Source organism: Cygnus olor, chromosome 5, assembly GCF_009769625.2.
Source record: "Cygnus olor isolate bCygOlo1 chromosome 5, bCygOlo1.pri.v2, whole genome shotgun sequence".
Classification (NCBI taxonomy): Eukaryota; Metazoa; Chordata; class Aves; order Anseriformes; family Anatidae; genus Cygnus; species Cygnus olor.
The window spans coordinates 48,429,814-48,455,980 of NC_049173.1; the positions used below are offsets into that span (position 1 = coordinate 48,429,814).

The 26,167-nt window shown below is 35.2% G+C and overlaps 1 protein-coding gene across 1 annotated transcript in view; it reads left to right on the top strand.

The window, feature by feature from the left end:
• The window catches only part of PPFIA1 (PTPRF interacting protein alpha 1), a 58,100-nt gene that overhangs the window by 24,683 nt on the left and 7,250 nt on the right, over positions 1 to 26,167 (top strand). The window contains 19 exon segments of the mRNA XM_040560612.1: positions 493 to 627; positions 1,632 to 1,715; positions 2,304 to 2,435; positions 5,027 to 5,056; positions 5,058 to 5,090; positions 6,336 to 6,415; positions 6,661 to 6,790; positions 7,492 to 7,715; positions 8,087 to 8,321; positions 10,420 to 10,449; positions 11,201 to 11,352; positions 11,963 to 12,135; positions 15,328 to 15,421; positions 20,763 to 20,844; positions 20,958 to 21,158; positions 21,951 to 22,013; positions 22,524 to 22,550; positions 24,226 to 24,401; positions 24,479 to 24,576. Coding sequence (XP_040416546.1) covers positions 493 to 627; positions 1,632 to 1,715; positions 2,304 to 2,435; positions 5,027 to 5,056; positions 5,058 to 5,090; positions 6,336 to 6,415; positions 6,661 to 6,790; positions 7,492 to 7,715; positions 8,087 to 8,321; positions 10,420 to 10,449; positions 11,201 to 11,352; positions 11,963 to 12,135; positions 15,328 to 15,421; positions 20,763 to 20,844; positions 20,958 to 21,158; positions 21,951 to 22,013; positions 22,524 to 22,550; positions 24,226 to 24,401; positions 24,479 to 24,576 — 2,179 coding nt within the window.

A 26,167-nucleotide genomic window follows, 5' to 3' on the forward strand; every position in this document is an offset into this window, starting at 1 on the left:
AATTACTCATTCTAAACCAGAAGTTTTAACATTTGTGTAGTGTGTAGTTACTTTTATAGCCTATAGTGCATGTAAATGTTTCCTTACCTCAGGAGAAATTTGACATATTTCACATGGGAACTTGTTCAGCTTCATAAACCGGAAATGGCTATTGAGCCAATCACTTTCTAATCAAAGGAAGCCAGGCAACGCTTAGTCAACAACAGAAGTCCATGTTAATATGTTAAAAAAAAAAAACAAACACAAAAAACAGTTGTATTCACCTCCCGTGTATGTGTGTGTATATATATATATATATATAAATAAATAAAATTTTTGGTAAGTTCTCTCATGTAATGAAGAGGAAGATGCCACATCTATGTTTGAAACCAATTTTGGGTAGTTTGTTGTCCTTAGGTCTAGTATAGGTAGTAATCCACATTTTTACCTTCGTCTTCGATCAAAATTATTACTATTTTAAAACTAAACATTGCTGATCATAATCCTGTGTAGAGTGAAGACAAGAACAGGCAATTGCAAGAGCGACTGGAGCTAGCTGAGCAAAAGCTGCAGCAGACTTTGAGAAAAGCTGAAACTTTGCCGGAAGTGGAAGCCGAGCTGGCACAGAGAGTTGCAGCACTTTCAAAGGTGAGACAACTGGACAGTGTCCTCAAGACTTGTTTTCTCAGTGTCCTACTACCAGAAGTCGTCTTAGTGTTGTTTTTAAGTTGTTTCAGTTTTTCCCCAACTAGTTCAGAGAATGTATCTTCCTGTTTTCTGTTCATCTTTTTGAATGCACTCTGATTTGTCCTGTATTTTAATTTCTACTATTTGGAATTTGAATGTCTGTTCTGGTAACTCCTTTATGAAGGTGTCTCTATGAATTGCTATGTTGCTGCTTTTTATTAAAATTCTTTCAGTAATAGGCATTAAAGTATTTTAAAACAACAGTTTCTGAAGGGGAAAACCAAATTTCTTCTACTGTTAACAAAGTGTTAACGCACTTGGGGATAGGGAAGTAATGGTAGTCATTAATACAAAGATTTTTAAATGACTGCAAATGGTATACTGAATTCTGAAAAAGTGTAATGACGACAAATGAACCTTTTTGTGTGCGTGTGTCTTCATAAAGTTTCATTTCTTTCCGTGTTATCTTTCCCATCCCTTACTGGCTCTGTAGTCTGAACTTTTGTCTCCTGGGAACTCTGCTGCTAAAGATGCTAAAGTATTGGAACTTACCACCAAGCTTAGGAAGGTAGAATTTGTATATTAGTCCTTGTTTCTGCTTGCTGCTTTCTGCTTTGTCATGATTAATAACAAAGGGTTATAGTGTCTAGGCTAGTGAGGAGAAGCTGGAAATGCGTTTAGTTTTGATTTGTTTTGTTTTTGGGGGATTTGAATGAACTTCTGCTGTTGCAAACTCATTTTCAAGTAAGTGTTGATTCACAGTATTTAGTGGTGAGAGGCTTTGTTTTGTTTTTTAACATACAAACTCTCACTAGGTACTTTTAGTGACAAAGCCATCTGTTTTGCCTTGTATGTTACCATAAATGGCAGCTGCACAAAGCATGTTAGATATATTATTGGGCATCGATGTTTTTATGCTTTTGAAATTTTTTAAACAAGTTCTAATTTTGTTTTTAAATTGACAGGCTGAAGAGAGGCATGGCAATATAGAAGAAAGACTGAGACAGATGGAAGCACAGTTAGAAGAAAAGAATCAAGAACTGCAAAGGGTAAAGTACATATTTTTGGCACAGAAACAAAGCTGAAAGAGTCCTTTTATGGTTTTTTATCATTCAGCAAAGCTGTTTTTGTGTCTCATCTCTAAAATAAGCCAATGTTTAGGTTGGCTTGTAGTTGGGAGATTTGAGCCCCTTTGCTGTGACTAACTTTAAATCTTGAGGAAAAAGCTGAAAAGTCCCTAGCAAGTTTGAAATAAGTCTGGAAATACCTAATTGGTAGTCATATCTCTGATAAAGAGATCAAAAGTCTTGCTGGAAGAAACAACCATGCAAAAACTGATTTATAGGTTATAAATAATGAAATTGGTTCCAAAATCTGATCCGTTTTGAAAAGTGTAAGTTCAGACTTTCAAGCTGATCTTGGAACAGTTATTACAATCTTATACTACTCCTTTACAAAGTCATGGAGATACGTGCAGTATTCACTATTGTTTTTTCTTTAATATAAATATTTTTTTCCAAAGCATTGGGGTTGAAAATACACTGTTTTCACAACCTGGAAATTATTACAGACATTGTAATTTTAAATGATTTCGGTAACTTTGTAATAAGAACTTCAATTTTTGTTATATATCTTAGGCTAGGCAGAGAGAGAAGATGAATGAAGAGCATAATAAACGTTTGTCAGAAACTGTGGATAAGCTTCTCTCTGAATCTAATGAAAGGCTTCAGCTTCATCTCAAGGAAAGGATGGCCGCCTTGGAAGATAAGGTAACATTAAGTTACATTCCAGCATATTTATTAATTAGATGTTCAGTGTTCTGTAGTGATTTTTGTATTATGTAACGTGTGTGTAACTTCAGTAAATAAATTATAAATTATTAATAAAATAGTTTCTGTTGCGGGATATTTTAATATGGATTTTGAAAATATATTCTTAAAATTCTTTTTTTTTTGGGGGGAAGGGAGGTCTTCATTATACTAGCATTGGGAAGACATCTTTTAGGAAGCTTTATCCTTCCATCTTTTAGGAAGCTTTATCCTTCCATCTTTTAGGAAGCTTTATCCTTCCATCTTTTAGGAAGCTTTATCCTTCCATCTTTTAGGAAGCTTTATCCTTCCATCTTTTAGGAAGCTTTATCCTTCCATCTTTTAGGAAGCTTTATCCTTCCATCTTTTAGGAAGCTTTATCCTTCCATCTTTTAGGAAGCTTTATCCTTATCTGACTGGTGTGGACTGCATAAATAGGCTTGTCCAGTGTAATACAGGAAGTCTGAAGAGTTAGAACTTGAACTTTGACTTGTAAAGTTCAGTTTCTTTTATTTCCCACTGCTTTGTGTCTGTGTCGGTTACTCTGAATCATTGTGGAATCCTTGCAAGTTGAAACAATCTTGTATTTTTTTCCTAGATGGGCAGGTTAAAGGGAATGCTCCCTGTGCTGTCAACGTACATCTCAGTCTTCTCCTGTATTCAATTCAGCTTTTAAATTGTGATGTATTTACCCTTTTTTTCCCCTTTTGCTTTTCAAACTAAGTCCTTTCTATGGACTCTTCTTTCATTCCTGTCTTTAAGGATTCCCTTATTCTGTGGAAAAAAAAAAAAAAAAACAAACCACAAAAACAACCGAAAACCAACCAAACAAAACTAGACAACAACAAAGAAACAAGAAACACCACAGCCTTTTACAGTAGCACTTTAATGCCGAGTTTGATTTTTTTTGTCTTGGATTAAAAAGCAATTTTTTGTACTGGAGGCTGAAATGACCATCTGGAGAAATGCCTCAGTTAAAAGCTGAGTGGCTTTTGTTTTAAAGTCATGACAACAGAATGTTTTAATTGCAACGTGTAACGATGTATTCAGACTTCAATAGATACTTACTTTCTCATGGATTCAAGTCTACACAGTTCTCAACCCTAAACCAACAGTCAGGTATTAAACATGTATTTTGAGAATTCTAGGACTGCTGTCACCTCGGATCATTAAAGATTGAGTTTTTTTTCTGTGCTATTGTACTCTGGGAGGTAAGAAAAATCTGGTAGTGTAGAACAAATATAGGGCTTACTGATACTTGGTTTGAGTTGGAAAGTACCTTAAAGGCTATAGAGTTCCAAGCCCCCTGCCATAGGCAGGGATGCCAGTTATCTGGCATGTAAACTTTTGCCTTGTGGGTTTTAATAAATGTCACTATTTTCAAGATCACCAACTGCTCCCAGTATTTCTGAATTTCTTGTTACAGGCTTTATCGATAAGGTTGCTGTACTAGTCTTTATAAATTCAATTTCTGAGAAGCAGCTGACAGCATTTTTTTTTTTTTATGATTTCATTTTGGGGTGGATATTTTAGGGTTAACCCTAGCCTCTCTTTACCCCTCAAACTCTCTATGGTTATGAATGAGAAATTTTTGTCCTTCCCTGTAAGAAACAGCTTATACAAAAGTATTCTCCGTATGGCTTCCATTCTCTCTTACGACAATTTGGAAAGAAACATGCATGTGAAATTTAAAGACTTCCTTCTGATCATTGGGGTTCTTTTCCCAGAATGATTTGTTTGTTCACTTATGAAACTTTATTACAGGTTTAAGATGCAAATAATGGTGTTACTTACCTCAAGGAAAAGTGTTTAGCAGAACTTTTTGGCAACACTGGAAAGCGAAAAGAAAGTGAGCTGGTTATAAATTTACTATTAGAAGGGGGAACCTCTGATTTTTGTTTGGTATCATTTACCATGGTCAAATATGATAGTTGACAATCTTTTTGATTATTGTAGCTCTCAGATGTTTAACTTTCAGATGATTCTTAGTCTGAATTTGGGAACTGCTTTGAGTAAACAGATTGTAGTAGTCTTATCTTTACTGGACTTGTTTATAAGTCATGGCACAATTGCAAAGAAAACAGCTCTGTTAATGAAGGCCCATTAGTCAATGAGCGATACAGTTCTGGAGCTACCATGCATCCAAGAAATTGCTGTGTAATAACTTCGTAGATCAGGCAAGTGAAAACAAAATGAAAATCCAACAATAATATCCAGTAATGTCTTAGTAACTAATCAGTGAAATAATTTGAAGTATTTTAGCTGCATAATTATCCCTTTTTGTACTGATTTTTGTCAAACGGAGCATAACAGGCTAGTATTAATTTTTTATGGCACTTGTACTATTAGTAAATCCATTATTTAGAGGGCTGTAGACCTGAAAGGATAAACTTTCACCTGTGATCAAAGTGAAATAGTATAAGCAATAAACTGTCTGTAACTTAAGATGCATCTGTGTGGTGTGACTGAAATTTATTGGCACTCATCTTGGTTATGGTTTAAGAGTTCTAAGCTTTTATAAGTAACATGGTTTGTGATACATTTTGTTTTAGAATTCACTTATTCGGGAAATTGAAAACGCAAAAAAAACAAATAGAGGAACTTCAGCATGAAAAGGTATATATTACACATTTCAGACATGTTATATTGAAGAATAATTACTGTATTGCTACGTAGCAGAAGCATATTTGATTTGCCCCGTAAAGCTTAACATTACCAAGTCTGTTTAAGAATAGTAATTTTATGGGCTGATTTGTTTATTTTATGGTATTGTGTACCTCAGTTTTGCAATGCTTTCGTAGGTTACATACAGCTTTTTACTCAAAGACCTAACACAGTTCTTAACATGCAGAGTGGCTGGATATATTGGCAATTTGCCAAAGTTTGAAGATTGCATAGAATTTCTGTACTGTTGTATGTATCTCTTTGAACAGTAAACAGAAAAATACTTTTAATGGTGGGTGTTTTCCCATAAGTATATTAAAGCAATGGATGTCATAAAATGCTTGTTTGATTAAAATTTTCTTAAGATTTTAAGAAGTGGGGGGCAAGGACAGAGATATTTATTAGGCTTGGCTGCTCCTTGCAATAGTGACTGTCCAGCACTGTAACTGAGTTCACTTGAATAATAATGGTGGGGCCTTTCGTTTCTTTGCTTCCTTAAGCAGTGGTGATTCATTTTGTGGTCACACTGTTCTGAAATAATACTTTTTATTGCTTATTAAATCACAGTTGTACTGCATCTCCCCAAATCAGTCTAGTAAGTAGCTAGGCCAAACTGTAGAGGCTGTGCTTCTGTAATAAAATGAAGAACACATTCAGAATATTTTGCAGGATGTGCTTTGAATTTTTATTTATGTAGGCCAGCGGTTTTCACACAAGGCACAGATGTTCATTGTCAGCCACTTTTCTTAGTCTTTCATTGTTTTCTCATTCATTAAATTGCTTTGTTAAATTCCAAGTTTCTAGAGCATGTATGAATATTGGAGCTGAAAGTGGATGCTTTTAGGACCTGTTGTGCACAGAGCTTGAGAAATCTTGTTTCTTATTAAATATTATCATTTAATTTTAGTAAAGTTAGTAACAAGTGAATTTTGTTCAGTAGCTGTTTTTAAAATATGTATGTCATTACCTAGCGTCACAGTGTAGAGAGGCAACAGAATTATTCTTGGATGCCCTTTTGTGATGGTGCTGTATTGTGTGTAGCAAAAATCATTATGTTGTTCAAGGTTATGTTTCAAAATCAATTACTTCTGAGTTCTTGTAGAAAGGAGATCAAAGGACTAAATGTTAGTTTGTCAATCAGGATTTGATGCTGTTTTTTTAAAAGCATATTGTTACATGTTTTGTTTATTTTTACAGGATCAACTTGTATTAAATGTTGAAGCATTAAGGGCTGAAAATGACCAAGTGCGACTCAGAGCCACATCACTTCATCATAGGTACCAGCACTTAACTGTAGTTCACTTTTTTCTAATTTTTTAAAAGTCACTTTGCTAAACATAACTTTGTTATAGCTGAAAATGCTTTAGTTGTAGCTATAAAGTGTTCTTTATAGAGCAGCTTTTATTCTGCTTAAAAAAAAAGTCACTGGTAGGACAGCAGGAATCATTTGGGTGGATTTCTTGGTTTTGTTTCCCCTCCTCCCCCCACCTTCCTAAGGATAAAGTGTTTCTTTATGTTTTAGCCGACCAGATTTCAGATACCCTATGACATCATCTGTGGCTGACAGTCATACAGACTCCTATGGCACCTCCTCAGTGTTGAGGCGTCCCCAGAAAGGGCGTTTGGCAGCTCTCAGAGATGAACCTTCAAAGGTAGTAGAACTCTAAACACAAAATAATGGCAACTAAGTAGATTAGATAAGGCTGACCTGTTGCAGGGAGTTGGTGGAATAGAATTGATTATACAGCAATAAAACTGCTGAAATCTTATATATCAAAATGTTTTTTATATTTGCTGGTGTTTAGGTGTCCTGCTTGACTAACTAATACACAGCTACTAGTCTAATTTTTTTGCCCAATGACTGCAATTCGGGGATTTTGAAGTCCAGTTTGTTTCAAGTATATGCCTGTAAAATATAATCTGAAGGAGTCCTACTTTTGTGTCTGTACACTTCTGGATTTGCACTTTTGTTCACTAATCTAACATGTTATTGTCCTGCAAGCAATTTGAGTCCCTTTCTGGACATATAAATTCTCATTACGTAAAGCTCTTTTGAGAATTGTTACTGGATTTGTTAGCAAAATTATGTTGTAATTTAGAGTGTCTATAACCAAAATAGTGATGTTTTAACTTACCTATTGGGGCTGTCTTTTTAATTGTGCTTACCTGTAAGATGCAAAATTTTCTACATTGTGGCTTGTTTTTTTTTTTACATTTCTCTAAACATTGCTGTCTTGATGGATGCATTCAGCATGTAAGTGGGCTTTTTTAAAAAATTGTTTAAAACCTCTTGAAAAACAGTAGAAATATCACGTTATTCCTACTTGAGTTTGGATTTTAATTCTCTTAACAGGTTCAAACTCTGAACGAGCAGGACTGGGAGCGAGCCCAGCAAGCAAGCGTATTGGCAAATGTGGCACAAGCATTTGAAAGTGATGTTGATGTGTCTGATGGTGAGGATGACAGGGAGACTATATTTAGTTCAGTAGATCTGCTGTCACCAAGTGGTCAGGCTGATGCTCAGACTTTGGCCATGATGCTTCAAGAACAGTTGGATGCAATCAACAAAGAGATTAGGTATGGTCTATCCGCTGTTACAATTCTTTTCTAGAAAGAGTTTGTGACACGAGAAGTCCTTTTTATGTGGTTACTCACAGAATTGTGGTTGCTCATTCACTTTCCTTAGGGTGTTGGGAGGGTGGGAATTGACAGTTTGCTTATGCCTAAGTACTACTTTCAGGCTTTTTGTCTTCAGTGTGGTGGAAGAGATTGTATTACTAGTGTGACAGAAAGTGTTTACCACCTTTTTCAGATCAGATTACAAGGTTTCCAGCGTGGCTGTTTTGTCTGCCAAGTGCTGCTGCTTTCTAAAATTCTTGAATCAGACATTCCGTTTATATGGTACTTGTTTGAATGTCACGTTCCTTTGAAACCTTTTTTTTTTCTAGGCTTATACAAGAAGAAAAGGAAAACACAGAACAGCGTGCAGAGGAAATTGAAAGCAGAGTGGGTAGTGGAAGTTTGGATGCCCATGGCAGATTCCGGTCCATGAGCTCCATTCCTCCCCCCTATGCAAGCGGTTCACTTGCTGGTTCTTCCCCACCTGGCAGTGGCCGATCCACGCCAAGGCGTATTCCGCATAGTCCAGCTCGGGAAGTGGACAGACTAGGTATCATGACGCTGGTAAGTATCCATTAACTTTAATTTTCTAGAAGTATATGCCTGTTCTCTAGGAAATATGTTTGATTTTTCCAATTCCTCTGCTTCTTAGCTGTATTTGTCCTTTCTCTAGGTTTTTCTACTCTTCCCTTTCAACTTCTGTAAAAAGTGTAAGATACAATCACAAGGTTAGAAAAAAAGCTTAAAAACGTTCAGAAGTCAAGTCCGCTATTTGGTCAACATCTTATACCTATGTATTCCTCTCTTTGTTATGGTCTTTCTTCAGAGTCATCTTCCCAGAAGAAATGTTTTCTTTTCAACCCCTGGCTCTGCAACCTGTTACTCCCTCTGTTTTAAACTTAAGTTTTAGCAGTCCACCCTTCTGCTAAATACCCAGTTAAAAGGTGTTTTGCTTATCTGGCATTTAGTCTTGAAGTTTGTGAAGACATCACAGCTGTGATGATACTGAGTGCTAGTGTCTAATTCTAGCCTATTAAGACACACAGATAAAAGAAATACTTTAGACCTAGTAGCTGACTTATGGGCAGCTTGGGTTCAGGAGCTCAGTGAGTAGAAAGATGGATTCATTCTTTTGACTTTCCTACAACTGCTTAGGAAGATTAATCCTTCTAGCAGATCCTTTATGCATGTAAATCAACCTGTAAAAACAAGATACAAGTTTTCCACCTTTTTGTTTAAATAATGTTAGGCAAACCTCTATTCTTTTAATACATGGAATATGCTTCACTAAGAAGTGTCTTGGATACAAGTATTTTTTTGCTTTATGTATATAACTTTGTGTCCAGACTTGCATATGTATTTGAAGACTGTACTTAAGAGTTGTGCACACAACACCATACTTACTATGTTACTGACTTGGATTGCTGCACTTGCATCATGCCTATACTGTAACAGTCAGTAGGCGAGGAATGCTGTCCAACCCTGTAGCAGCAGACGGGTTGCAAGAGACTGATGCACATAATTTAGGTCTCTAATAGGCATGTTTAAAGACAAGCATTTCTGCCACCTACTTTTTTGCCAGCTTTTAAAAATCCAGCTTTTTAAAATGAATGCATACGGATACCGAAAGTTTTAGTAGTCATATATCCAGAGCCAAGCACACGTTCCTTTTATAGAAACTAACAAACTTCAAGAGGTTGAGTGCTTTACGCTCTAACTTTTCACAGTAAAAAGTAGTTGAGGTAACTAATTCCTAAGTATTTCTCTTACAGAAAAAATCATGTAAGGAAAAAAAATAAGTTAAATAGCCATTTTCATGAAAACTAGATCAGAACAATGTTTTATCTTAAAATATATTATTTTGAAATACTTTGTAGCCAAATACGATTACAACTATTAAACAAATAATCTAAATTTTTTGTCTGTATCAGCCTGAATAACTTGTTTACATAACTCAAGGTTGCTATCTTGGTCTGTGTGCTGGGAGAGGTGAGAAGTACCCCAAAAGTGAGATACAGTGCTTCTGGAGTGGGTGGAGGACTAACTAAAACTGGCGGTAGACTCTGGGTCAAACTTTCCACATCAAACTTTTTTTGAAGATAATTGTTACTATATAGAAATGACCTATTGTTGGCACTCTGTCTTTTGCAGTTACTGAATTATGTCTGCTGCTTATGCTATGTAGCATAACTGCAGAAGTGGCTAAGGTGTTGCATGTAACTAATGCAGGCAAGGTATAACACTTGGTCTGCTTTGCTACTGTGTAGTTTGTTGTTCAAGGGGAGTCCTTGAGAAATGGCTGGAAATCCTTTCCTGTTTTAAAAGCAATGCCTCATGCCCCCATATGCTTTACTGTTTTTCTAGTTAAAGATAACACGTTTTGTGTTATACTTCTGTATATATATTATATATACATAGGTAACCAAGTATAAATCTTGATTAATCAAGTATAAATTTTGATTTTTTTCTTCCTTTTCCATCTTCAGGCATATATTTAAGTACTCTGATTTGAAGAGTACTTCATATTCTCTCTGTGCCCTTGCTGTAATTTTGTTTAAATTCTCCCTAATGTATTTTGCCTGTGGTAGTTGTTTCAGTTTGTGCTACAATTTACAACAAATATTGCTTTTCCAAATTTCTATCTTTTGCACGCATCTGTCAGCCTAGTGATTTAAGGAAGCACCGTAGAAAGGTAAAATCTTTAGTTTATCTACTGATGTTCCCTTTCATCTCCTTCCCTGTTCCCCAGCATTTGCAGGTTAACCAAATAATAAAGATAAATTATTTTAATATTAAGCATAAAACAGTTTACCTTAATGGAAGTGTGGATTTGTTCTTTTTTTTTGTGATGGTGTGTGGGGTACTTCTGTGTTGTGTTCTGTCTGTAATCGATATCTTGCAATCTTCACAAAACAGTATTTAATTTCAAAGATCTGTTAGTGCATGCGGGAATAAATCTTTAATTTTTGTTATTCAGACTTTGAGATAAGCTATGGTCACAAATGTGTAGAAACTGGCTTCATAGAAGTGGTAATTTTGTTGATTGTCTAAATAAGTAACAATGTGAAATGAGATGTCATCTTTTCCCAGGACTTTTTGGTTTTATATATTTGCACTTATTTAAATAACTGAAGAAAGATATGTTAGTCTCATGGAGCTGATGACATTGCTTTAGTTCTTAGATCTGAGAATCAATACAAGATGGCTACTACTTGCTCATTTCACTAGCTAAGACTGAAATTTAGCAGTTTGTCAGTGAAAGTAACAAAATTAAGAAGAAAGTCAAACAAAATCCAGGCAACTGCAGAATGGTAAAGTCAAGAGTAATCTCTTAAGATGACAATCACTGATTTTCCTTTTAATGTTTTTGTGTGGCACCGATACTGCTTTTTGTGTTTTAGCATATTTCAGCTGACACTAAGTTTTCATTTGTTTTCCATTAGTCTCCAGCTTCTAGAGAAGAGGTACGAGATGATAAAACCACAATAAAATGTGAAACATCCCCACCTTCTTCACCTCGATCTTTGCGTTTGGACAGAGTCCAAAAAGGAGCTTTGCATACAGTGAGCCATGAAGATATCAGGGACATAAGAAAGTAAGTGGCTATGAATAAGAGTCAAACCTAGTAGTAACATAGTTGTTATTTCACATTATCAAAATAAAATTCTAAAACTGCAAGGCTGTTCAGCCTATACGGTTTTAATTTCAGAATGGAAAGATACAGAATTCTTTCTCTCATAAATTGCATCTTAGCTATGAATAGAGAACCTGAAAAATAATTTTAGTTAGACCCCATAATTTTAGTTGGCGTCTGTTTTCTTCAAAGTGCATAAGTATTTGGGATGGATTCTACTGAAGTAATTTAAAACTTCTGTCTGCATCAATTTGTAAGGAACTTGTTGTCAGCTTTGGCTTCTCTAAATTGCACTTTAAACACTTATTTCTTGAAATAAGAATTGACTTAATATTGCTTGCTATAATATATATAAATACTCTTATCCTTTCCTTTCTTCCCTGTTTTTCTCTATTTAGTGACATGCATTTTAGTAGATGCATTTTTTCTCATGAGACTCCTTAAAAGCTGAAATCAGATGATATTAGTGAATGAGCTTCTGATAACTCACATGGGAACAAGTTGTCTTTCGCTGTTTTGACACTGAGTTTGTTGTATGCAAATTAGTTTGATTCTTTTTTTAATTGTGAAGTTCAACAGGCTCGCAAGATGGGCAAGCAAGTAATCCTAGTAGCAGCAATAGTAGCCAAGATTCCCTTCATAAAGCCCCCAAAAAGAAGGGGATCAAATCCTCTATTGGACGCTTGTTTGGTAAGAAAGAAAAGGGACGACCTGGACAAACAAGCAAGGAAACATTAGGACAAGGTTGGTTTGCCCTTTTTTAAATGTAATGAAAAACGGAACTTTTGGGTTTATGTATCAGTATATGCATGTTTATGCTTCATTATTTGATGCTGATGCACAGAATGTTTTTTCAAACCGGGCATATCGAATCTTCTCATAGGTACTTTTATGAAACCTGTATTCAAGTTCAGCGTCGGGTATTTTTTCATTGTGTTTTTTTCTGTGAAAACATATTTATTCCTATATGATTTTTATATACTTCATGTTGCTCTTTGAATGTTTGACTACGATTGACATTTATGTAGCCTTCATAATAATGTATCTTTACAGTGTAATTAGCACAGGAAATGCTATCTTGTTCTGCATTTCCAGGACTGCTGTTGTTTCAAAACCTTGCAAAAAACCTTATTGCAAATTTATTTCCTATTCATATAATTATAGAAAACTGAGCTTTTAGAGCTTAAAATTAATCCTTAGGGTTTTGGCTTGTTTATGTTGAGGAAGTTTGATACTGACTTGGAGAGGATCGTTATTACCATCATTCGCCTCATTTTTTTAACGTTATGTTCTGGAGGATCTTTTCATAGTTGTTGGCATCTTGTAGTTGCTACTTTCTGCTGTGTGCTGACCTGTAACAGCTTCCAGCCATTGTATACTCCTTATGGGTGAGCTAAGAACAAGCTAACTCTTACCTGTTGCTTTTATTGCTAGTCTGGTTCTCCAGCAGATAGTACTTAGTTCACCTGATTACCATGAGTTATGTGGGGCCTTTCAGCAAATTCCTAGTTGTCACAAATCTTGCTTAATGACTATGCAACTCACTGCCAACAATCAGCAGCTGAGCTGAGGAAAACCAGTGTCAAGCTATAGTCATAAGATTTTGATAATGTGGAAATAATAAATGGAGTAAAAAAAAAATTGGAAGGACAAATAAGTTGTATAATTGTTAGCAACAGCACAATAGTATGTAAATCTAGCAAAACCAATACTGTGGAGTATATAAAATAGAAAACTGTTCTGCTTAACAAGGTAACTAAAGATTCTGGGCATTCTTAATAGTAATTCACATTTTCAGATGTGAATCAGATGAAATCAGATGGTTTTCAAGTTCATTTGCAGCTGTTTGGCAGAGGATGACTTAAACAGTTTATTTCTCAGTAGGCAGGTGGCTGCAGTTATGAAGACCACTAGTGTCTTTATGTTGTAGAGCTAAGATGACACCTTGCTTAGCAGGACATATTTTGCAAGTATTGGTATAAATTAGCACAGAAATATCAGGATGAAATTGCTGTTGCATCCATCTTGATTTTAGTGCCTTTTGGTTTCTTAACTATCACCACTAACAAGCACATTTCGTAAACAAGGAATAACATTTGCATGACGTAAACGAGGCAGGTCATCAATTATTTGATAGATAAAAATCCTTCTGAAGCAGTGTTAAATGCTCCTTCAGACATGCACTTGAAAAATTATGGCCAGAACATATTTACCATTGCAGATAATGGAAATTAGTTTGTGCAGTTCCTGTATGTGAACTGTCCCATCTTCTAAATGCTTCATCGTATACTATTTAGAAAAGGTATTAAGTGTGCCAGGAAGTCTTTAACAAAACAAAACACTTCTGCATTGGAATTGCACAACAAATGTTGTTGAAATACAGGCAATACTAGATGGTTCTCCATCACTATGTATAAGTGATCAACAAGATGAATATTTGGCAAATTATCTCTTTTGCATTTCTTTTGTAAAAGCTCTTTTTTGTGTGTGAAAGAAGCTGTTTTGATGTGATTTATTACAGTTTTTTGGATCTGATTTCACCAAAAATGATCTGAAGACTGCTTTAACATCTATCATGGTGTTAGTGTGCATAAAGCTACCACTATAGTCATGTGTGATGAAAAGCTGATTGCAGGCTTCAGCAGTGCCATGCAGTCAGTGGATAACTGCAGCTGATGAAGTTGGGGTAGATTAATTTCCAGGGAGTGCAGTGAAAACCAGTGCGACTAACAGTGCAGTGGCTTTGACTTACTACCAAGAAACAGACATTTTTAGAAAGCAATATTATTCGTAGCTTGCAAAATACATATATTGGTTACTTCTATTATATATCATGTATGCTAATGAAATAATCCACTCCTTAAGAATGACAGCATGGCCCTTGGTGTTTTTATCAATGTCCTGCTTATTTATAAATAAATATTGTAACCCAGGAGCATGTCTGTTTAAAGTGACAAGTCTTTGTCAAGCCAAAAGTGAGAAATACCACAGTTCACCAGTGAGGTGACATAATTCCCAAGAGGTGCTTTGGAATACTGTTCTATATACCCTTAGAAGTCTTAGAGTTAACCTTGCTCATACATTTTATAACTTTGTTGCTGGTATAACATCTAAAGTTAGTACAAAACAAATGAAAGGAAGTTTATTTCAGCCATATAGCTTCATTTGAGACAGAAAACTGGCAACTTTGACATAACTGCATTATCCAAATCACCAGTTATACTGTAGTCTACTAGAGATGAATTATGTCTTTTTAATCAATGTGAAAATACTTGCCAGGTCTAGTAAGCATTGCATGATTTCCCTTACAAATATTCCAACCAGTTTGGTACAGTCACTACTTGGAATTTCCAGCAAAGCATTCACATCACATCACTTCCTGGTTCGAATGCTTAGATATGATCGGAGCGTTCTGAGATCAATTTCCAGTAAAAACTCTTTCTCTGAAGGTTTTGCCATCAAGACTGAAGTACAAGCAGGAAAATGTTAAGGAAAAGAGTATTTGCACAGTGTTTTTATTTCTCTTCCTGCCCTTACTCCACCATTCACCACAATCACCGTTACTTCTGTATCTGATCTTCTAGTTGGAATCTTCATTTATACATTTTTGGGGTTTGGTATAGTGTCTGAATAATCATATGTTGCCTTACCATTTGGATATGATAACCAAAGGAGTATTAGGCTATGAAGTATGATTATGATAAATACTTAGACAAAACTCTCAGCCTGTTTGAGCTTTTATGGACCTGACAGGAAAAAAAATGTTCTGTCACTTATATGGAATGAAATTTCCTGATAAAATCAGTGTATGTTTCTTATCAGTAATATTACAAATGTTTAAATATTTTTGCTCGGGAAAGCAGTAGTGATGTTTGATCTGTAAGTATGTGGCCAAAATTGAGACAATAGTAAGTGTTTTGTCTTTGTTTTTTGCAGTTGGCATGGCAGAAGCAGATAGTTCCTCTCAGGATGCATTAGGTCTCAGTAAGCTTGGAGGTCAGGCAGAAAAAAACAGGAAAATGCAGAAAAAGTAAGTTATCAAACATTTTTAATTCTCTGTTAAGGTATTGCTTTGTTTAAAACTGCTTTGTTTTCAGTTTTTTGTTTTCAGGCATTTTTCCCTAGTATGGTGCTGTGGCTATTAAGCTTCTGCAGATTTTTTTTTTTACTAACTTTCAAGAACATGACTGGTAGTGTAGTCTTGGTAAATTTGGAATGATGTTCAGTGATGAACCAGTTCTTATTTAAATGTTATAATAAACTTGGAGATAAGAAGCAGACTCTTATCAAACCCTCCCACAATGTTATATTTAATACCTGCTTTGGGTTCAACTCATTTGAAAAATTTCCAGTGTTGCCTTTGGTTACCGCTTGCTCCATATAGTGCAGTGTGAAAGCATGAAATGTTCTCTACAGGCATCCTTCTGAATGTATTTGCTTCTGTATTAGAGCTGCTGATTGTTTGCTCCCTGCCCTCTGCCCACCCCCCACTTCTGTATAAGGTTATCTTGATATTTTTGCTTATTGTAACGGCTGAATTTTTCTACCATATACCCACTTCTTCATTTTTAATAAACTGTGACTCCTTCCTTCCTTTAGGGAAGATCCTTCCTTTTAGATATGCATTTACCTTTTCCTAGTAATGATTTTTTTCAGAATGTGTTCAAGCAAATCTTTGGTTTAAAGTTCACCTTTGAGTATCTACTGCATGTTTTGTTATTCCCACACTTAGAAGAAGCAAAGACTTGTAAGTGTAGGTGAGAAATAGATACTGCTACTAGTAGAAGTCTTGACTTGATACTTATATGGTAATACCAGAAGCACTTGAATTTATGCAAGTAGGATCAGGCATTCTTTGCATTTTTCCACCCAAAGCTGAGCCATATACTTTGTACTTCCGTTGCTTTTATTCTGTCCAGCTGTTACTACTTTTAGTTAAAAAAGGTGATATCAGAAATGTCTTGCTTTTTCACTTTCCTTCTGAAGATTAAAAAATGAATGTTGAAAAGACAGTGTGCTAATAACATCTTTGCAAGAGAGATTTCTCGCAGTACCTAAGTTCTATTAGCAAATAAAAATAATGCCTGTTGACTTCACTAATGAAAACCAGCAGTGTGTTAGTTTGAAAAGTCAGAATGGAATGTGGTTTTGTTTGTATAACAAAGCTCAGCTGTTTTTCTTCACTGTTACAGTGAAGGCAATAATACATTATTATGATCTGATATTTTTCTTTTTCTACGGAGCTTTAAAGTTGTATCACGTCTTGCTTGAATAAGTTGTTTAAATCTGGTCACGTCTAAGTAGCAGTAGGCCTGTTCTTTGAACAAAATAGATATTTCTCAATAACAGCAACAAATTGTATTCTCAAGTAGAGCAATCTATACTGTCTTTAATAAATGCAAAAAGAGCAGTTGCAGATAAACCATAGATTTTCTTTGTAAACATATGCTGTCTTTCAAAAATTTACTACCAGTACATAAAGTATACCTCACAGCTGCCTTGTTCGTTGCTTAAAGTGCAACAGTCTGTATTTGACAAGTGAAAACTTTTCAGTTTGACTTGCCTAGCTGTTAAATATGGATACATATGTATTCACAGGAAAGTATCTACAATTTAGATATTTCAGTGAAAGTGGGTATGAAACAACTGTATTGATGAAGATTCTTATAATGTATAGTACTTGTTGCTGAGAGCAGCAACAAAGCTCTTTGAACTTCATGGAGATGCAAATCTACTATTTAAATTAAAAATCCTAGGAATATACTTTGATTTGGTTGTTTCAGAATCCTGATAGAATTCTGAACATAGGAAGCAATATTGACAAGTGTCAAAGATAGCTTGCTGTGTCTTTGGGATGTTTGTTACTTTTATTTTAAAAAAAAAAAGTTGCTCTGAATTGTACCCTTTGATATTACAGAAGGGAAGGGCTTGAACACGTTCTCAAGAGTGTGTTAGCTTATGAAATCCTGTCTTCAGTGAGAAAAAAAAAAGGATTAGGCTGACAAAGTTCCATTTACCTGAATGCTTGAAACAACGACAGCTAGTTCTATTTATAGTTGTCTCTTTCTGATCCCTATTTGCCTGCTTATCTTTTTGATTTCTGCATATGCACACAAGCAGGTTGAGGGCAGTATTCAGCGTCTTTACTAACAAAAGAACTATCTGTAGCTACAGAACTAAATTAATACATATTATTTGTCTTTCTGTACGCCTTTGGGTTCAGTTTAATCTTAGTTTATGCTTTGTTTTATTTTCCTTTTGTTTACCATTTGATGTGGTAGTGCAAAATCAGGGTAAGTTTATGTTTAATTTGTTAGGATTATTGTGAGATGATAAATCTTGTTTGGATTTTATAGTAATATATGAGAAGTGCTAACTTCTTTCAAAAAAAAGTCTGTAAGAAGAGAGATTAGATATATAATTTGTTGTGAAAGTGTGTTGCTGAAATATATCCAATGTCTTGACGCTAGTAATGGACATATTAAATCTTAGTTGGAATTAGTTTTAGAATTTGGGGTTTAAAAGTTGTTTAGGAATTGTTAATAGTCATGGCAAATCAATTTAAAGGTACATGTATTTCTATAAAACTTGCTCTTTGCTTACTAAATGTATGTTGGTTTTAGCGTTTTGTCCACGCTGTTCATCTTAGTGAGCTGCACTATTAAGTGTTTGCAACTGTATTTGTGCTTTTCTGTGTACAACACAACAAACTTAATGCTGTGTTTATCAGAAAGGAAGACTCTCCTAAGTTTAAGGTAACCCTCCTTAAAAGAAGCTATACAGTGGATGGCATGTGAAATTGGGTGGCATATGAAACTAAACGGGCATGTCAGTTGCAATCTGTTCATAGTCTGATTATGCATTCCTCAAACACAGTGAGTTTCTGGTGAAATCGGAAGGTAACTGTTGGAAAAGTGATGTTCTTTGCTGTTGGGGAAAAAAAGCAAACTGATGCATCACTTGTAAATACCAACAATATCTACATTTGAATCCTTCTCATGAAATGTCTTTGGCTGTCTTGAGTTCTCAGTTTAATGATTTCCTATCAAAGTGAGTTTTTCTTCCTGTATATGAACAAATTCAGCAGGTAACATTCTACCTCATGGAAGCGTTGCTTTTTGGACCTATTGAATGATTTCTGCTTAAAGTTACCTTATAACCATAGTTTTATTTGTCATTTTTGCACATTTGGCTCCATCACATAACATTGCCTTCCGGCAACACAACTGTTTTCTGCATATAGTGATACCACCAAGTTTAAAGCTTGCATCATAACCTCATCTTCTACTTTTGATACATTCTTTCTACTTCTCATCGCCAAATTACTTATTGTTTCATGGTTAGCCAAAAGCATGCAGGGAGGCCAATGAAACTACAGTTCTCTGAACTACAATGCCCCCAAACAGCTTTCTAAGCTGGGAGAAGGAGAGAGGCAGCACTCACATGCCCTTTTATCTTCAGGCTGCTTCAATATATCTGCGCTCCTTTGTCACTAGTGCACCTCCCTCACAGCATGGGCATGTTACTGTACCAACCCAAAAGGCAGACAAACACCAATTTTGAAGTTTAACTACTCTGAAAAATCATTGTATTCCTTTCTGGCAAATACAATATTAAGCATTTTATTCTGTTCTTACCAAGCAGTATTTTATGGCATCTTTCTTATTTGAAGATACAAAACAAACAAAAAAAATTACTTAGTAATAAAGTAAAGCAATATGTTTAGGGCTAGTAATTTGTAAGATTAATTCCTGTGCTAACAGGAAATAGCTGATCCTTTATTCTCACTTTAGAAATATGCATATTCTTGAAATACACGAATAATAGATATTAGCTTTTAGTCTTTTTTTGTCAGTGAAATCTAGCTGTTGAGTTGCTAATTGCTGAACACTATTTCAATATTATTGGATCTTAAAATGGATCCATTTGGTTATTTATAACCAGCTATATGACAGTTCCTCCCTCCTTCCTCTTTTTCATTCCCATCTAATTGGGATGAAGTATTGGAAGGTTATTCTAGAGTATTAGGAATTGATTAATATGCAGGTGAAGTGCTGTCTATTGATAAAACAGGTACTAGTATATTTATTACTTCATTGATTATTTGTGATACTTAGTTAACCATCAATGTAATGTGAGGATCCTAGGTATGCTGGCATGTCTAGAAGACTTGAATTTTGTTTTGCATTAACAAAAAAAAAAAGCTACTAGTCTGTGATAACCTCATTTCAAGGTGCCTTGTGTCATGGTTATAAAATGTGTAATTTTTAAATGGTTTATAATCTTAAGTCTCCTCAGTGATACAGTTTGGGAGTCAGGGAGATTTTGTTTGTTTTAAAGTGAGAAAATTATAAATACACATAGAAAGATCCTGAATCTGTAGTTTTGCTCCTTGTCTTTTCAATTCTATACTTGCAAGCATGAATAATAATAATAATAATAAAAAAAACAGTAAAAACAATGTCCAGTTACATGAAGTTGTTTCTCTAAACTTCTGATGAGTGGAAACTAAACCAAATACAACTGGCTTTCAAAGCCAGCTTAAGTATGCTTTTTTTCCAGACTTTAGTCATTTTTTTAAAGACAGATGTCTCCAAGCAGCATTGCATGCTATACACGCAACACTAGTTTTTGTCTATTGGCTTATGAAACATATTTGGAAGCTATTTATAGGGATCTTGTGAGCTTCCATTGTTTCTGTAAGCTGAATTGTCAATATTAAACTTCAGTCTGTTCTGTTTCAGAATAGCAAAGGAAATGGTGTAATCTTAAGGAGATCAAAGCTGAGTTTCAGTACATAGCCTTTCAGAATTTAATTGCTGAAGTGTGGCTGTCTGAATACAATAGTTGTCTGAAACTATGCCTGAAATTCTGACAGGCTTGCTGTTGCGGAGTGAAGTTTAGCAATTAGTTTCTGTCTTGGTTTCTAGCCTCAACATCTTGATGGATAGTACTATTTTGGTGGCACAGATATCTGATCTACTTGTACGTTTCCACAGGTTTTGAATCTGCAATTTGAAGCAAAATGGTTACTTTGGTTCAGTCTAACTTGCTGAGCAGAAAATGACAGCAATTGAGAATCCTACTGACAAATAAGTCAGACACCTCCACTTTGTAGTGGCAGCGTTGGCCTGAGTGTCAGTAGCAGCTTCAGACATGGATCATTCTTTTGTTTCGTAGAGGCAAGATCTGGCATCTCTGCCACACAGACATTTCCTGTCTGGTTCAGCTTACATCACTATGTAGTCCTTGTCTATTTTCTGTGCCTTCATTAGCAGTTAGATCATTGTACCTGTATGGCCTTTGATTATAGTGTTTAAATTGACATCTATGCTAGTTTCTTTGTTATTAATAAATATTTGTTACCATAGACATGAGCTGCTTGAGGAAGCCAGAAGACAAGGCTTACCTTTTGCACAGTGGGATGGACCTACAGTGGTTGTGTGGTTGGAGGTAAGTGGTCCCTCCAGAATAAATGATAACGAATGTACAGATGTTTAAGGAATTTAAGATTTTGGGGCTAGGAGTGTTTTCCAGATCTGATTACTTCCTTTTTTGTATTTCAGCTGTGGGTAGGGATGCCAGCCTGGTATGTGGCTGCTTGCCGAGCAAATGTGAAAAGTGGTGCTATCATGTCAGCCTTGTCTGATACGGAAATACAGCGTGAAATTGGAATTAGTAATCCTCTGCATAGACTGAAGCTGAGGTTGGCCATTCAAGAGATCATGTCACTAACAAGTCCGTCTGCCCCTCCCACCTCAAGGACGGTAAGGAAAATGATCCAACATTTGACATCTTTTAGGACCATGAGAATGCCAAAAAATATTCTACCATAAGTATGTAACCAAAAGGATTTGAACCTTAGTATTTAAGAATGTTTCTAACTTTTCTGGAAATTAAATGAAGTAACAACTGCGTTTTTCTTAAGAGCAGTTTGTATCAGTGTAAGTACATAATCCAAAATACCTAAAGTACATGCTATTTACTTCTGCTTTTGGCCTCAGAAAGATTTATAATACAGATGAGGTATACATGTATATAGAGAAACTTGTAAAATAGTTGGGGGTCTTTTCAATTCATGAATGCAAGACCATTAATTCCAAACAATGATTCAAACTACATAAAGTAGGAGTCCAACTGTTTCTATGTACTATAGTACATTTAGACACTTCAAGCTAGTATGAATTCCGTCATATGAGTCTGTCTGTTCTACAATCTAAAGCTATTTTTGGGATTCCTGGGATTATGTTCTATACTACAGATGCGGTTTTTGGGTTAGAGCACAGTCAAGTGTTTGTCCACTAATTACATCAGTGAAAGTTATTTGTCACATTCAATTTTGTTAATATTTTTGAAGAACACTGATCCATACTAATAGGCTTTTATTCTATGCCATCACGTTAGATAGATATACCTATACTTAAAGACTTCAGAAACCATTGCTTTTGCCCATGCCTGCTCCTTATGTGTACCAATTGCTTATATGTTCTGCAACCTTTCCTCTTTGTTACTGCTTTCCTTTCATTGGATGTGATTGGTTCACTGTGGGGTCATGTTAGACCACGGGAAATGTCTGGGTAACACATGAAGAAATGGAAAATCTTACAGCCACACAACAAACGGTTAGTTTACGGTGTTGCCACTTCTGTTCCTTAGAGTGCTTTTCTCACTTTTTGAACTACCGAATCAAGGATCATTTGGTCTTTCTATCTTTTCTAAAAATTAATGCATTAAAGTTCTTTGTTATGGATTCTTCTAATCATTAACCTTGTAACCTGCATTTTGACATTTTTTTTCAGAAGGGGAAAAACAACTTTGATAAGACTAAAAAAAATTAAATCAATTACCTAATCTGAAAAAGGGAACTCTGATTTCCTTTAACTAATGGGCAAATTGATTTATTTGTGCAGAAATTTCTTCTCTCTGGGAAAAGTTAATCAGTAGATGGGTTTTCCAAATTCTTATGGAAGAATTGGTGTCTTGTATAATTTTCACAATGCATGATGCTTGCACTATGTAGATTTTTCTGTATGCAGTAGACTTAGAGTTTGCAGTGCATCTTTAACTTTGATCTCATTACTAAACTTAAGTACTAATACATGTGTTCTTTTGCTTTTCTAACCACGTAACAGGAAGATGAGGAGGGAAGCTGGGCTCAGGTTGGAAACTTTAATATTATAGATCATATGTAAACTGTCATAATAATTACAGCATGAAAACAATCTTTTGTTGTTTTAGTGACTCTTGGTGTGGCTTGGACTGGGAGAAGGAGGAACTACATGTTTATGTAGTACATACTTAGGAGACACTTTTAAGTTACTTTTAGGTTACTTAGAAGCTTTAATGTTTTCTAGTGCTTCCAACATTTGGTGGTTAATTGTGGAAAATTTGTGAAATGCTTTGTTCCGTTGTGTATCCCAAAAGTTATGCATAAGCTTTTTTTGATAGGCCTGTTAGGGGAAGAATATTCAGAAGGCTTCATTATCATTAGCTCTCCAAAATATTTGTTCTCAAGCTTATGAATGTCCAAAACGAAATTGCTTATTCTTAATGAGCATTGTAGTATTCTATGTATTTAACATACTAGATCAAATTAAAATAATTTAATGATGTAAAGACTGGAATGTTTTGGTGGGGAATGGCTCTTTGGGAAGCCAGAAGTCCTGCAAGAGTATCAGTTGTGCAGAAAGTGTCTGCTCAGCCTGGCCACCATCACAGGTGTACTGCATACTGAGCCTAGATAGATAAGTAGATTTCTGTGCACTAATTCTTTAATCCTCCTTGATTGTTTTCCCTTAGAGTGGTGACAAATCCTAATTGTATTTTCAGGATTGAGATAGTTCAGTATTTTATACGGAGATGTAAACAAAACTTGGGATTTCCCTGTGACCAGTATCTTTGGATGGTATAGTCTCTTCTCGCTTGGCTGCCCTCCAGCTTAAACCTGTTTAAGTCCCATTAACTAATTCTCAAATACTCATTTGCAGATTGTCAATGATAGCTTGCCTCCCTATTACAAGAATAGCATGCTCTTTCAGTCAGCTATCTAGTGATGGCTTGAAGAAATGCATTTCTATGTGCCCTTGCCTCTTTCTAGAAGACGCTGTCTTTACTCTAGAGAAGAAATACAACTTTAGACTTACACAGTGAAAATGAATTATTACCCTTGATTTTTGAAAAAAGAGAGCTGTTAATTTTTGTTGCTTAAGGAGTGATTGGATGCATAGTTATAAGTTCTCTTTTTAGAAATTTCCTACAACAAAAATACTTGGTGATTTACAGTTCAGACATGCAGGGAGAGGGAAGGAAGGCTTTTTTGGTTAAGGGCTAGCAGTTACAATTCTTGGTTCTACAATAGTGAGCTTTTGTCACTTTTACTTATGACTGGGATAAGTTTCTGAAAACGGTTAAGAGTATGAACCCACTGCAGTTATTTTTTAGATATCTTGTATTTTTGTGCTTAAAAAAAATCTCTTAAATTTTCAAGAGATACAGTATTTTCAGCATCTTAACAAAATGAAGTTCTTTGGCTCTTGCTACCTAAAACAGTATAGCTTATTCTTTTATGATTTTATTAGATTTAAATTTTTTCATTCTCTTTAACATGAAATACATTAGGGCAATTTTTTTACTGATCCGATATGAACTTGTTTTTTTTTCCATGAGGGTCACTTCTTCAAAGACATATACATACTATTCGATATTTTTGATTTGCTTATCTTTACAGGCTGAAAGTTCCATAGGCGTTGTTTTATCTTTTCCTTTAAAATGTTATCTAAAAAAACCTTTTTATTTCTCATTTTAATAAGCTTATTACTTAATTTTTAAAAACAGACGTTAGCGTATGGTGATATGAACCATGAGTGGATTGGCAATGAATGGCTCCCAAGTCTGGGGCTCCCTCAATATCGCAGCTATTTCATGGAATGTCTTGTTGATGCTCGAATGCTGGATCATTTAACTAAAAAAGATCTACGTGGACAACTTAAAATGGTGGACAGCTTTCACAGGTAAATAGGCTTAATATGGAGACCAAACTTACAGAAAATATCTGTTACCTCTAAACGTCTTTTTCTTTTCTAAACAGAAACAGTTTTCAGTGTGGAATTATGTGCCTACGAAGACTGAACTATGATCGAAAAGAACTTGAAAGAAAAAGAGAAGAAAGTCAAGCTGAAATTAAAGGTTAATGATTTTGCCTTAACCTCAGTCTGAATCCTACCTCTTTTCACTGGTCTACCTCAAAAATGTGTTTAAAATAAAAAGAGCATTGGAGGGAGAAATTACAAAATATCTGTGTTAAACAGGAGAGATCTGGATGCAGGGCCTGAATGGTGAATCAGGAAATATATCATTAATTCATGAACTCATGCAGGGAGATGCTACAAATTTAGGCATTTTTTAAACTTAAGGCTCTGAAGTTTGAACCACAACTAAACATTTTAGGACAATGAGAATTTTGATTTATTTTTTTTTCTGTGTTGACTTAACTTTTCACCTACGTAACTTCATTGTTGCTTGTGGTTGGTAATTTTTATTAACTAATGCTTTATCAAAAAAAAAAATCCAGGTGACTTAAGTGTTTATATTTTGACATTCATGGTGAGTGTTAAACAAGAGAGGAGGCACTGAAGAAAAGGAGTGGGAATTTAAGGCATATTCCAAAACTTCACCTGATATTGGGCAGGGAAGTAAATTTATAGAAGTGTTTTCTGACATCTTAGACTGAAACTTTAGGGTTATCACACATGAGATTTTGCTTGGAAGACACTATGCCCTTTCTTCCTCTTTCCTCTTAAAGTGTTCATACCTTTTGGTTGTCGTCTTAATGAACTGATTGTGCCTGGAAATGTTCCCAGGAATTGCAACTAACGGGCATGAAACAAGCCTGTGTGGAGGCTGATAAGCTTTTTTAGCCTCCTTAAATGGTATAGCTGCATCCATTTCCTATAGGGAGCTGCTCCTGTAACATTTAACTCTTGAATTGCTCCTCAGAATTGTTTGGGAAGAATGCTCACTGACACAGATCAGAAACGGCATGTTTCAGGATTATAACAGTTCAGTTGGTATAGGTGTTCCTGTATAGTGTAAAAACAAAAACAAAAAACACCTACTAATAAGAACATAATTTTTGTTTGAATATTTGTATTGAAAAAGTGTTTGCTACTTTATAGATGAGTTTATATTGATCTTTGAACTGTTACTGTATGAAATGCCTTCAAGCAAACTTCAAATACGTTTACTTTCCACTTTAAAATTATGATTGCAGAAAATTGTAGTAGTGTACGTAAGCCTATATTACTGAATTGAATGTTGTCAGAACTAAAAGGTAGATAAAAATTATAAAACACTATAGTAAAGCTTTCTGTTCAAGTTCAGTAGGAATTGTATCAAACTGTTAACAGGATTTTTCTTTTGAGTGGAAAAAAACACAAAATATTTAGTCTGTTGTGAGTAACAAGCCCATAAGAATGACAGTGTACAATAAAAGATCTTGGACAATTCCCATCTGCATGAACAGTATTCCCTGCTTCACTTGCCTCAAAACTAGCATGACAGGAAACCCTCTCTGTAGGCAGAGAGGAGATTGAGCAAGAACCAGTACTTATGGCTGCAACGAAAACTGCTGTATGGAAAGGATCCAACACAGAGTGTTTGGGGTGTAAGTGTGGAGTTTTGTTTCCAATTCAGACTATCTCATGCACCCCAAAATTGCAGGGGCAGATTAGTTCATGATGTTAAATGTTAAATTACAGAATTCTTTGAGGGCTACTGT